Genomic DNA, 14,949 nt, shown 5'->3' with positions numbered 1-14,949 from the left:
AATTATGCAGCTGGGGCTCGTTAGGGGCATATTCTGGGGATAAAAGGACGGATGGTGCCACGCCCTAGTTGCAGGAGTCAACATTCCTTGGTTCGTTCAACATTGATTGATCATCAGTCGTGGTTTATGTAAGATACACTTGGAGAAGTGCTTTGTTTCTGTAACCCTGATTCAAGGATATACTTGGAGAAGTGCATTGCATTGTAAGAGTTTTTGTTTGGTATTCTGTTATCTGGTCAGAGACTGTATTTATGTTATTTTTGGGCTTGCAGCCAGTTTGAGCCGAGAACTGATAAAGATTGATTTGATTTGATTTATTTGGCTTGTATGCCGCCCTATTCCTGGAAGACTCAGGGCGGCTAACAATAAAAAGGGGAGGGGGTACAAAAATAAAAATAGAAAACAGCAATTTAAAATTCAACAACAGTCGTAACCTTGAATGGGGCTGGATAATTCAACAGTCCCAGGCCTGCCGGAACAGCCAGGTCTTAGTTGCTTTGCGGAAGGCCGGAAGGGTAGTAAGGGTCCAGATCTCAACGGGGAGATCGTTCCATAGGGCCAGAGCAGCCACAGAGAAGGCCCTCCCCCGGGGGGTCGCCAGCCGACATTGGCCGGCAGATGGAATTCGGAGGAGGCCCAGTCTGTGGGATCTAATAGGTCTTTGGGAGGTGACTGGCAGGAGGCGGTCTCTCAAGTAACCAGGTCTGATACCATGTAGGGCTTTAAAAGTAACGACTAGCACCTTGAAGCGTGTCCGGAGACCAATGGGCAGTCAGTGCAGCTCGCGGAGGATAGGTGTAACGTGGGTTTACCGAGGTTTACGCGCGGCTGCGTTCTGGACAAGCAGTAGACTTATATACCGCTTCATAGGGCTTTCAGCCCTCTCTAAGCGGTTTACAGAGAGTCAGCATATTGCCCCCAACAATCTGGGTCCTCATTTTACCCACCTCGGAAGGATGGAAGGCTGAGTCAACCCTGAGCCGGTGGGATTTGAACCGCTGAACTGCTGATCTAGCAGTAGCCTGCAGTGCTGCATTTAACCACTGCGCCACCTTGGCTCCTGACAAGCTGAAGTCTTTGAACACTCTTCAAAGGCAGCCCCATGTAGAGCGCGTTACAGTAGTCCAGTCTTGAGGTGACGAGGACAAGGTAAAGAGAGTTCCTTTTAAGTTGTTTGCCTGTCGTCTGTTTAACAAGCGGAGAAGGGGGGACAGAACAATTCTGCTACATCAAAATGGTGCACATAGGACTGGTTATTTGAAAAAGTCCTCCATAATAAGACTAATATAGTGAGATTGATAGCGATAATACTACCAGTCAAGATGCAATAGCAGTATGCCACTTAAAATGAAATATTTCTGGAAACTTACAGGGCAGGCAGCTGACTTTTGCAATCAGACATTATTTTTGCAGCCTCATAGTTCAGGAAAGATAATAAAATGGAGGCGGGCCCAACTGTTTTCCCTTCAGTGGCTTTAACTGCATAACCAGATTTCTGTTTTGGGATGGCACTGTGGCATATTTCTCATGTCTCTCCTGATTAAAGTGTTTCCAAACTCCCATACTATCAGATTGTATGGATAAAGAGTTTGATCTGGGAAAATAAAACTTTTCATTTGTTTTCAGTGAGCTACTGGAATGGCAATTAAATCTAAACCTTCAACAGTTAGCTTAATTCCAACTGCTTCACCATCTGCCAAGCTAGGAAAGATGGCAGAGGAGGATTCTTCTACTAATTTATTAAAGGAGATCCTGGCTCAGATACAAGTTCTGAAGCTGATCCAGCCAGATCTGGCAGAGCTTAAATGTGATTTTAAAACAAGTGCCAGAAAAAAAATGGCTCCATAAAGATTGGTTGACTGCCCACTATTATACAAGCCAGTCATAATATTTTGGATAAATGAATTACTTAAAAGTCACAATTGCACATTACGTGACATTAGCACTGAAAACCTCCAAGTCAATCAAATATGGCTGAATTTATGAAGGATTTTTAAAGAAAACTTATCCCTTTGGAAATGGATTTTCCATTCAAGACTGATCATGTGATTAAACTTTCTTTAATGAGAAGGAAGACTGGAACTAGTTCCACTATCGTTATTGTACAATTCCTTCATGTTAATACAAGAGATGAGATGATACCCATATTTCAGCAGGAATCAGTAGTAGTTGATGGTGGGTTCCAGCCAAAGTAAGATACCAATTTATCTGATTTTACTAAAAAGCAAACCCTTTTACTAAAGATGAAGCTTTTCACAAAATTCAGAACTTTTGCCAGATCAATAATTCAGCATTTCCAACTTCCTTTTTTCATTACTTGTCCAAATCAGATTCACAGTTTTGATAATTCTTCAAATGCACAGCATTTTATCTTACATTTGAAATCTGCAGAAGAACAAGCCTGATGGGAGAAGTTTAGGTTTGCCCTGAAACAGCCTTATTTTGTTTTTTTTAAAAAAACCTCTGAGAAATACTAGATAAAGTTCAACAACATTCAGGGGGAGCCAGACTTTGCTCTCTTGGGTCTATGTAATGATTCCAGACTAATTGCCCACTTGACTCCTCGTTTCCACTGCGACAGAGGGGGGAAGATGGTTGAGCCATGGAACACCCACATTAGAGTACCTAAAAGGCAGTGACATGCAGTGAGGTTATGGCTGGTGAGGCACTGATGTCATCACAATCTTTTTATTAAAATGCCTTTATAATACAGGGGGTTTTAATAAAAGGATCTGTGCTGTTTTGTCCCATCCTTGTGTGTTTCGAAGGGGTGGCAGGCAAGAGCATATCGCTGAGGACCATATGCGGTGACAACCAGTGGCCAACAACAACAAAAAAAGAGATTTTGTGGGGAGCAAGGAGCCGAGGAGTTCCTTGTTGTGTTTTCCACAAGGGACGACAGGTCCTCCGAGTGTGGGGAGAGAGAGTGGTGGTGGTGGTGGTGGTGGTGGTGATGATGATGATGACGACGATGACAATTAAGTATCAAAAGCCTTTTGAGTTTGACAATATAATATGTTATCCAAAATTATAAATAAAATCAGACTTGCTTCCAATTTATGCCTTCTGGCAAACTACAGATTTCTTGGCAAGAGATCTAGCTTACCATTGCTTTTGTCATAGGTCTGAGAAAGTTTCTTTCTTTCTTTCTTTCTTTCTTTCTTTCTTTCTTTCTTTCTTTCTTTCTTTCTTTCTTTCTTTCTTTCCCCCTGATTTGTTTCCCTCTCTTTTCTCTCTCTCTCATTCCCTCCCTTCAGCTCTCTTTCATTTCTCTCTCCCTCTCCCCCTTCTCTCTCAAATTTGTTTCCCTCTCTTTTCCCTCTCTCCCATTCTCTCCTTCCAGCTCTCTTTCATTTTCTCTCTCTCTCTCTCTTTCTCCCCTTTTCTTTTCATCTCTTCCTTGCGCATGCAAGTAAAATACTTTTCTGGGTTGGGATCACGGTGGCGGGGACAGCGACTCCTTCCACTGCCACCACTGAGAAATGAATACCTGGCTGCACTGCAGAGAAGAGCCACGCTGTGCAGGAGACTCCTTAGCTCTAGACTCAGGTCAGCGCGACCCGCAGTCCCATTCCCCTTCTTCCTGAGCCAACATGAAAGGGACCGCGGGTCGCACTGACCTGAGTCTAGCGCTAAGGAGTCTCCTGCCCAGCGTGGCTCTTCTCCGCAGCGCAGCCAGGTATTCACTTCTCAGTGGTGGCAGCGGAAGGAGTCGCTGTCCCCACCGCCGTGATCCTGAGATATTTTGCTTGCATGCGCAAGAAAGAGATGTAAGAGAAAAGGGGAGAAAAGGAGAGATAGAGGGAAATGAAAGAGAGCTGGAAGGAGAGAATGGGAGAGAGGGAAAAGAAAGGGAAACATATTAGAGAGAGAAGAGGGAGAGGGAGAGAGAAATGAAAGAGAGCTGAAGAGAGAGAATGAGAGAGAGAGAAAAGAGAGGGAAATAAATCAGCACTAAAAGCCACCGCCGTCTTCTCTCCCTTTCTCTCCACAACCTTCCACTGAAAGCTTTTTCCCAAATAATACCAGCAGCCATTTCAGCTCCACCAAAGTAGATACATACACCCACACATGCGCGCCACACACACATACATGCACACACACCAAATAAAATAAAATAAAAAATGGCAAAAGTGGAGAAAGAAGTGAGACCTCCAGAAAATAAAAGAAGCAGGAAACCGGCTCATCCCGTAAAAAGGGAAATCAATGAAGAGATGAAGGTACGTCTCTGTGCTCTCCCTTTATTATCACTGTATCGCAAGCGAGAAGGGAAGAAAAAGGGAAGAGGGGTAGCAGCGGTGCCGTTGAGTCACAGGAAGAATGAGCGCCCTCTACTATGAGGCAGGAGAACTGTGTGCCTCACCTACGTTGGGACTTTTTAGGCTTTTAAGCCCCGCTTAACTCTGCTTGAGTGATCATAAAATGCCTAAAAAGTCAGACTAAATGAGCCATGCGGTTCTCCTGCCTCATAGTAGAGGGTGCTTTTTTAGAGGCTTTTTTAAACAGTTAGGCAGTCATTCACAGTGAGGCAGCAGTTAGCTAGCCTCACCTCAGCACTCGCCTTTTTCCTTTTACATTTTTTTCTTTTCATGATGAGAGCAGTGAGGCTGTGCCACACCTGCCTCACCTGACTGCACGTCACTGCTAAAAGGCTTGATCTCTCTTCCCCCACATGCCTGACTAGAACTATCAATTCAGAAAAATATAATAGGTAGAAGGAATGACCTTGAAGAACAGGAGGAAGAGACATAATTAAAACAATGGTCAGATAAAACATCTGAGTCTAGGCCAGAACTATAAACTAGTAAAGCATTTCAGACAAGATCCTCCCTAGGTTTCAAGAAGGTAAAAGTAGGGGGAGATGCATTCATTTCAATGCAACAAAATTGTATTATTTTAAACTTATAATAAAGGTAGTAGAGCATTATTTGCATTACTTTTAGTTTCCTAGTCTGGTCTAAGAAGTGCTGACAGAAGAAGTGCAGCAGCCATGATACAATGGAGCATCCACGGCCTCTAAAGCCAAAAAAAACACTAAACAAAGTATAAATTAAATAAAAATTGGGACGTCACCAGCCCAGATGGGATAGAAGCCCAAAATTATAAAAGTTAGAGGAAAAATTTGCAGAGCTACTAGTAAGGACAATGAATTTAGTCAACTGAAGCAATCAAAAACATCTGAAGAAGCAATTACAACTTTAATACTTAAAAAGTAATCCAAAGAAACCATAGTCATACAGACCAATCTCTTTATTAAAATGTTCATTGTAAGATATTTACTACCATTGTGGATGAATTTACGGTATGAGGAAGTGCATTCCCAAATTGATGTACACACATCAGACATGTATTCCAAAGAGAAAGATAATGGATAATAGTAATTTATTATGAATGCAGTGGTAAGAAAAATTAGGCAGTAGTAGTATTTTTAGAGTTGAAAAAGGCTTTTGACAGTTTGAACAATTATTTTTACTAGAAGTTTCAAAGAAAATAAAATGCAAGCAAGAATTTAATACTTGGATGGAGAATATATATGAACAGCAAATAGCAATATTCTCTGCATAATGTCCCAATATACTATTTGTAATCAGTCTGAAAACTCTAGCTAACAAGATTCAACATGAGAAATAAATGACTTGGATTAAAATTCAAAGACAAGGATATGAAGTGAAGTATTATGCAGAATATATAGTATTCAAAATTATGAGTTGCAGCTTTGGGGGGCATAATAGACACCTTTATGCACCTTTATGGTGAAGAGGAAGCTGCAACAAAGACCAATGAGCAATGAGCAGACATTAAGCCTGGTTCATAGATATCTCTCCAGATAATGAGTTTGGGAGATTTCCCACTTGCTCCCTGAAAGACTAATCTTCGTGAGGAAGATTTGAAGAAGTTCTGAGGCTTCTTTTGAGTCTAAGCACCAGTGCTGCGGAAGAGTCACAGCTAGAACATAGCCTACAAAAGGACATTGCGTTGACAAAAGAACCCACTTTCCTAAGCACATCTGGAAGAAAAATATTTTAGCAGAGCAATTAGGCTACCAGTAAAGTGATCACTTCATCCCAGATTAAAGATAAGAGCAAAGGAACAAGTTAAAACAATTAAAGGCAAAAAGATTGCCAAGATTTTAAATTAAGAATGTTTAAAATGGACTAAGGGGACAGTAGAATTTGGATTTATGTATTTTAATGTATTTTTAAAATAAGTAGACTATCAATACATATCTCTGTGTGAAAGAGTTTTATTTGGACTAATTGGGGACAATGATTGAACAGCTTTGCAAAATAAAGTTTAAGGGAAGTTATAACCTTATCCAGATTTCAATTATGCTTAGTCTACCTTTTTACCCATAATATAATTTCTGGATTAAGGTACTTTTTGGATAGATGGGCCTGGCATTTAGAAGTACCAGCCTGAACCTATAATAGCTCATCCCACATCCCTCTTGTTATATATATCCCTCTTCCTGCTGCTACACTGATCTTTCCCAAATGACTACCCCCCTCTTCAATTTTCTCATCCTCATTCCTCCACCCTGATAATTAAGAGAATTACTGTAAATTCTAGCAGTGGTATCATCAGTTGGAATCTGAGCATTCAATTATCATTGATAACAAAGTTCACATTTAATTAACATGCTAACAGTTATGGAGAGAGAGCTCCAGAGAAACATCCAGTGGAAGTTGTTTGTTGGAGAATGCCAAATTCAATTGTGTAGGATAATTTTAAAATTACAGGAAAATAATATTTTCAATACATTTTTAGTTTAGTTTTTGTTGATAGCAATGGTTGCAGTCCTTCATTCACAAGTCGTACCACAATAATTGTTGCAAATTGCTAAATATTAAGTTTACAGTAGATAATGTTGAACTAGCATTATGTAATCTAAAGGCATCACTATCCACAGATCCAGATGGATTATGTGCTTTTTTCCTGAAAAAGCTTGCTACTGTCCTAGCTGAACTTTTGGGTACAATTTTTGAACCATCATTTCAAACTAGTTCTCTGCCTGATTTATGGTCATTAGCCATAGTTATACCAATTGGTTTAAAAGGACGCCCCTAGTTCAGTTCTTTGTGTTGTGTTACATGCAAAGTTATGGAATCAATCATAAACCAATCCATCATTCATCACTTAGAGACAAACAACTTGCTATCCGACAAACAGTTTGGCTTTAGAAAAAACTCATCCTGTAATTTACAACTTTTGCACTGTAAAAATATCTGGACTACATGTCTTGATCAAGGTAAAGCTGTAGATTCAAATTACATAGACTTTTGTAAGACTTTTGATACAGTAATATATGATAAAATGCTGTTGAAATTAAATTCTTATGGAATTTATGGACTTTTGCACAAGTGGATTTCTGCTTTCTTGCCTAATAGCCTGGATAAACTGAACCCCTATACAATATCTGGAACAACATGAATTTAAACATTAGCAAGCAAGCAAATAAATTAGAGCAGTAAACTACTTCGCCCGTGTTTTCTCTGTTCAGACTACAGTAAGGATTCAAGCAAGGAAACTTCCCCAGCCCAGAGATCTTAAGAGTTGAACTTAAGAGGGGCTTTGAGACCATTGACCACACAAATGATTTCAGAAGGACAACCATAAAAAAGCCTCTGAAAATTAACAAGAAAATTCTTATAGAAAACTATCAGGCACTCAAGATCACACATGAAATTCCAATTAAACTGATATGTCATGCCTATGTATAGGACTGTTCTCAACTAATGGTTAGCACTATTTTGGTGCTAAATAAGGATCAAAGGAATTCAAGAGGAGTTGAACTTAGTCCATTTGTGGCTCTGTAGCAACTTGAGCCTCATTTTTCTTTTGATTCCACCCCCAGTTCTGCACCCCTTCTCCTATAGTGACCCTATAAACACTTTAAAGAAAAAAAATCAGTACTAATAACCAATACAAGTTTCTTAAACTCCTCAGTGATACTAATGAGTTGACCCTTTCGTACTATTGACTGCCTCATTTGAAAATTTTAAGCTTTGCTTTTCAAAGATATCCTCATGTGAAACCCATTATAGTATAGCAATCATTCAACCTGGCCCTTATTGTATGTGGCATGACTAACTTAATCATACTAACTTTCTCCAAAAAAGGAGAGCCAGAGCACTAAGTAAAGTTGAACTAACGGCAGAACTGCCAATCAGTTTAGACAAGTAAATATTAAAACTGCCACCTTCTACGAATACAGTCTCTGTAAAAAGTATAATAATCAGAACAGATTGTTGCTAGGGTGATCTCACACAATCTGGACCAAAGAGCAACAACAAGAAACAATTATCTCTGCAATTTTTATAATTATGATTTATTAGGAATACTGTTGAAGTGATAATACAAGAAATCCAGTAAATAACCTATTTTCAAGTGTAAAGGCCATTTATAGACATTTCAGAGCTGTAGATTCTGTCAATCTTCCTCTCATGTTTGGGAATTGTGCAGGAGGATACCAGTCACAATGGTATGGAAACGAATATATTTCCATATTAATAAAACTAAATGCTTTATCTGTAAATGAATTTATAAATGTTTTAAATAAAAACTAATGGTGCACAATGGATGGAAAGCAATCTAGAATTAAAGAGAAATGTCTTAACAGTGAGAACAATTAACCAGTGGAACAGCTTGCCTTCAGAAATTGTGGGGAAATTTTAAAGAAGAGATTGGATAACCATTTGTCTAAAGTGGTATAGGGTCTCCTGCTTGAGCAGGAGGTTGGGCTAGAGACTTCCAAGGCCCTTTCCAAGGCTGTTCAATTTCTTCTGAGAAGGCAGACCAGTCTACCCTTAGGCTTTCCTTCTATAACAATGATAAGCCTTGTTATCAATATGAGAATCCTCTCTTACCAATTGAATACTATTTTTTGTTTTGACAAAATCTTAGCTAGGATGTTTTTTTTTTTCTCTTCAAACTGAACCTTTCACACAAAACACTATTGATCCTAACTATCAGGACTGGTTAATCACAACTCCTGAATCAGTTTAGAAGAAAAACAAAAGTTGAAGGTTTGTTGATCTATATACTAATAGCACCCAACGTATATTAAGGTTCCATTCTTTGTTTTATTAATAAATACAAACTGAACAATATCTCACACCTCCATTATACTGATGTAACTAATGTTTATAATTATTTAATTATATTAATGGTTAATGTCCATAAAATCAGCATTCTCCTAGAGGTGTGTGTGTTGTGTGTGTGTGTGTGTGTGTGTATGTGTGTATACACACATACATACACATCACCCCTGACTCTAGGGGGTGGTGCTCAACTCCGTTTCAAAGCCGAAGAGCCAGCATTGTCCAAAGACGTCTCCATGGTCAAAGACTTGTCTTGCAGGTATTCATCATCAGATATCCATGCTATGTGTATCAGAGACTGGATTACCTCCAATCATGTAACCTGATCTTATAGAACCTCAGCATGGACCTTATCCATTCAGTTGCTTTCTCAGGCTTTTTCATCCCAAAGCCAGGTGAGAAAAATTGTCAGCATAAATTGTACCCAGTATGACTTTCATATAAGCTATTACTGTTCTTATAGTTTCTCTGCATGGCATTACAAAGGAAGTGAATGGTGATTTCCCCTGGCTAACATTCAGATATTGCCATCTGTGGGGAAAGCTGCTGCTCATCGCCATATGTAATGTGTGCTACAGGGGTTTTTGTAAGATCTGGGTGCAACATGCAATCATTGTTTTCTCCAAAGGACTATTATCCTGTCAATGTATGATCACTAGATGCCAGCAAAGAGTTCATCTTTCAGTGCTTCTACTGTTTGCCTGGATTTGTATAACCCAGATGCAGCTGTTGTGAAAGCGTCCTTGGAGCTCAAGGAAAGGTTTTGATATGCCTGAGAAATACACTCATTATGAGATGGTCCTGGGTGCATCTGTATGGTTTTTCTAATTGATCTTTCTGGTGGCAGAAAGAATTAAGAGTTTTGCCTCTCTTTGCTGCTACCTAATAGTAATCCAGATAAATGTTGTTGAAGAGATGGAGTTTGAGAAATGAATTTATTAATTCTTGTGACAAATCATTACATACATACAGATTTGATTATATATGTATGTTAATATAGCTGTATGCTAGGCCATATCTATACCAGACTACATTCTATGATACATTTCCTAAAATAACATTCTGTCTAGCAAACAGCCATATCTTCTAAAGAGCAGTAGTCATTGTGAAGGGAATTCCCCATAATGTAGACTACAGAAGCTTAAGAGCCAAGTCCTGTCAATTATATACATTATGCCAAGGAAGGCTGTTCAATTTCAGGGCTCTCTAAGTCAACTGGTTGTCCAACCTGTTTAAACAAATTAAAAAAGGAAATGACTGCAAAAGTTATACCTCAGGGCTCTCTCGCAGCACTGCCAAACAGCTACTAAACCCAGCGACCAGATTAAAGTGTAACAAAAGAGACTTGCCCTGTTCTGTAGAATTAGGAATCTTTTATACAGCATTAGAGTAGACTCAGTAAACACTATGTCTGTTTTTTACCCTAGCTGCTATTTCTGTGTGTATTGGGGTGAGGGTTTGGGGAGGGAGGGTATTATGTTTTCTTTTAACATTGTTAGCTGTCCAGAAATATTAATTTGAGAAACTATATAGATTGAAATAATAAGCAAAAAACAGCATACGCCCAGAAACAAAACACTCCATTCATAGTCCACACTGACCAAAACAAACTGACCCAACCTCCCAGCCCTACAATTGAAGGAAACATCCAGATCCTCAGAGCTTTGGGGGCATCATGATCCTTGGCACTACAACAGAGAAGGCACAATTCCTAGGTTACACAAGATGACAATTCCTAATGGAAGGAACCTGGAGCATGCTAACTGCCAATTCTGGTGCAGGAAGTAGAACTGATTTAGGACACACAGTCTTACAAGTAAACTGGCACCATATACTAGGTACCGTACCCTGAAGCTCACCAAGAGCCAACACAGCTCACAGAAACAGTGATGTCCTATGGGCATATAATGAAGTACTCAAGACTGCCTGTGCACGAGGCCAGGGTGATTGCATTGGAAAACTTCCAGTTAAATATTTTGACAGAATGAGTCTTTTCTCTTCTAAGTCCTAAACAAATACATTTAATAAATAAAAAAAAGTTTTTTCTTGACTATTACAGAATCGGAAAGTTAGCAATTCCCATAATACATGCAGTTGAATTGCAGTTTCTCTGACCCTTTGACTTCAATTTATTTTTTATCAGCATAGATCTACAGTTTTGAGGAATCGCTAAGAAAAAAAGCTTAGATGGCTTGTGGTAAAAAAATATTCTTGGAACACCATTATTATTATTAACAAGTACAAATCTATTCTGGAAACAGTGGGAGTTTTCCAATTGAAATTGTCAGTTGTATTTTTTCACTTATATGTTTGTCATGTTTTAAAAACACTCATGTGTCATCTCAATGAATGTACATAAATATTTTCTGTGGTTTTCAGATACTAGGCCCTCTTTCCTTTTGGATGTAATAAAAATACAGTATTAGGCTATGGGAAGCCATCTTATTAGTCAGGATTTTTTTTTTTTCATAATGGAAATGGTGTTTGGAATTTTCATGTTCTACTGACTTATTTATCAGAAGGCTGTTGTTGGAACAAAATTCTCATAGCAGTAAACAATGCTTTTTTCAGTTTTAATATCATATGATTCTTCTCCTAAAATATAAAATAATTAGGGTTCAGGGTTATCAACTTGCCAGTTTACTGTCATGGGTTTACTCTCTTTTTTGCCAAGAAGAAAAGCTGTTTTGGAAAAGAAACCACATTTGTTTTCCTTATGATATCCTTAAAGAAAATGTGGGAGGGGGGGATTAGCTGCTTCCTTTTTAACATAGTTTTGTACAAAATAAGAAGAAGGTAGATTATTAAGACTATCTCAGATTGGAAAAATCTAGATGACCACTAAATGTCAGAAAAGGGAGATACAGAACACCAACCTTGCTGCTGTATACAGATTGGCTAGATTTTTGCAAACCAGTTCTGATCGCCAAACTACCAGCCTTAACCATACTTCTAGCCCTATATCCTCTACATGGGCTTTTCTGAAATTGCTGCCCAGTAGATTGGCATTTTTATTATATTGCTAGCCCACAGTGGCTAGATAAAGTTAGATGTTTCTGTGATGAATTATTGTTTGTTTATATAATATATTTTTATCATGTTATTGTTGTTGACCTGCTTTGGGAATATCCTTTTGGAGCTTTTTACAGGTATCTGGTAATCAATATCAGAGGCCCTGTGATTTTGGTTTTAACAATTAGATTGATAGATCTTTATAGAAATGGCTTGTTCATATTATTATGAAAAAACAAAAAAATGTGATTTGATGTTAATGCGTTATTCTAGTGCAACAGAGTCGGAAGTCAATGCTTATTTTTCTTTTTTTCTTATCCTCTCTCACTTTTCTTCCCCCTCTTCCTCCCCACCGTTTTCCTATTACTTTCATATTTTGTATCTCATTTTATTTTATAAACCAATAAAACTGTTAAACACAAATATCATAGACCCTAAATTGATTTTTAATTTCTTGGTTTTCACTGGAAAAAAAGTTACATGTTGTTTTGAATTTGAATTTAAAGATAAGTAGTATATTTGATTGAAGATCAATAATTTAATATTTTGAGTTCTTCAGGAACTCTTTGTGCATGACATCTATTCTTTCATTTTGTTTTATCTCTATTTCCTTTTTTTTAAATTCTTTCAATGGCAAACTAGTTTTGAATTTGTTTTTGTTCCTAATGATAAGTAACAAGTTGTTCAGCTTCTTTATAGTCTTTCTAGTATGTTTATGTACTTTCACACTTTGGTCTAATTAGCAAAGCTCTTTACATGACTATTTAGTAGCAATATATTTTTACAAAATATTTTGCTGTATCTTTATCTTGTATTCATTTTGCCAGTGTTTGTATTCCTTTTAATTCTTTCATTTTGGGCAAAAGTTCTTTCTCCTTCTGACTGCTTTGACCTTGCATATTAATCATACTAGGATCTTTTTGGATTTGACAACTCTGCATCATATATTCTAGTTGACATTTTATTAATGGCACTTTTACGTAATAAGTATCCATATATAGATACATCCTCTCATTTTTCATTAGATGCATATTTTTTAAAAAGGGGTGTTTTCTTTGAGGTGGGGAAGTCAAATCAATTGTATGATTTCACTTATGTTAATCATTCTTGGCAATTTTGCAGTAACCTTTATGCTAAATGTCATAATTATTCACAGTCAGTTTAGTACTACTTCTTATCTCCTTCACACTATAATTATTTCACAGGTAATATGGATAGGGAAGTCATTTAGAGAGAGTATAGCTTCTAGTACTATATGTATACATCAATTACATATGTTACAAATAATTGACATAATCATTTCCTATTATTATGTTTTCACCAGATGCCATATACTACTATATGCTCATTATAGTTTTAATTTATATTTAGTTTATCTGAAATCTTTACATTTCATCCTTAGGAAATGTTTTATTCTAAACAAGATATATCTTACATTTTGTCAGTTTAATCCCAAAGATATTTTAAAAGCTATGGTCATTTTCCTGAGCCAATCTACTGAAAACATTTATGGATTAGTTGAATACTCAAGCTTAGCTCCTAGTGACTATCCAAATAACCATGTAACACAAAACTAATTTACAATTGCTTTCTTTTGGGGTATTTTCAATTTTCTAATATCCTAAAGTGAAAGATCTATGTGTCACCAAGAAAACACTGTTTTCTACTGCTCTAGGTGGGAGACAGTTGAAGAGTCAGAACTCAGTGTTTTTATTATAAAATTTTGTCTTGGCTTCACCTCAGCATAAATACAGAACTAGGAACCTTATATTAACAATTTAATATGCACATCAGTGAAATTTGTGCCTTCTTTGTTTCCTCCCCCATCCCTATTGAACCCAGAACAAATGCTTGCTTTTCATTTGGAGAATTGGGTAATTCAGTCTAGGCTTGTTTTGATAGAAGGATAAGGATTTGTGAATAAAGTGTTCCTTGAGAATTGCACTTACTTTATCAAAGAATGTGGAATTGCAGACTGTAAAAATTGTCATTTTGTTTCAGTCAATAGCTTCAGCTGACATGGATTCAAATCAACTAGAAGCTTTTCTGACTGCACAAACAAAGAAACCTGGGGGAATAACAACCGATCATGCTATAGTTATTGCAAAATTTTGGAAGAACCAGCGAGCAAAAATTCATGAGAGTCTGATAAATCAAAGCAAGTGGGAAAACAGCTTGAAAAACATAAGCTGGAGAGTAGATTTAAAAACACAATCAAGACACATTGACCAAATGAACAGTCCTGTGGCAATAGTTGAAATGGAACTTGAGAAAAATGGACCGGTAAGTACATTTTATCTTATTTTACCAATGTGAATGTTACATGTTAGTAAATGTTTGCTTCCTCAAGATAAGAGGAAAAGAAAAGGTATTCTGCAGATAACAACTTATACTATTACAAATCACTATAATGCAGGCTTTTTTAAGTTTAAATATCTCAAGCTTGGATCATTGGCCATGCTTCCTCGGAATGATGGTTTCCAAACTTTGGGTGTATAAACTTCAGAAAGCCAGTCAAGATGTAGCTTATCTCCAAAGTACAGTAACTTATATTGTCCAGATGGAAGTTTCTGCATGATCTGAAGAGATGTCTTAAAACTGCCTGAACAAAGAGAAAAATTAATGCCTTTTATTCATTGTTTGGTTTATATGTTACCGTTGATATGGTAAGTCTCATCAAAGTGATCATTCTGCTTCCTATAGAATGCTACATAGCACAATATTATTTTGCATAATTTATTAAAAGATGGTTTACTTCTCTTCCTACAGAATGCCGATTCCCTTCCTCCCCCCTCAAAAAAAGGAAATTCTCCTCATTAACTTGCAGAAAATACAT

At 37.4% G+C, this 14,949-nt stretch overlaps 1 protein-coding gene across 2 annotated transcripts in view; it reads left to right on the top strand.

Moving 5' to 3' along the window:
• The window catches only part of COMMD1 (copper metabolism domain containing 1), a 99,899-nt gene that overhangs the window by 24,730 nt on the left and 60,220 nt on the right, over positions 1-14,949 (top strand). For both annotated transcript variants that reach the window (XM_032212806.1, XM_032212807.1), the window contains exon 2: positions 14,115-14,396. In XM_032212806.1, coding sequence (XP_032068697.1) covers positions 14,115-14,396 — 282 coding nt within the window. The remainder of the gene's footprint in view (positions 1-14,114; positions 14,397-14,949) is intronic.

This window comes from Thamnophis elegans, chromosome 3 (assembly GCF_009769535.1).
Source record: "Thamnophis elegans isolate rThaEle1 chromosome 3, rThaEle1.pri, whole genome shotgun sequence".
Taxonomy (NCBI): Eukaryota; Metazoa; Chordata; class Lepidosauria; order Squamata; family Colubridae; genus Thamnophis; species Thamnophis elegans.
Note: the sequence above shows the minus strand (reverse complement) of the source record. Positions and strands in the feature narration are given on the sequence as shown.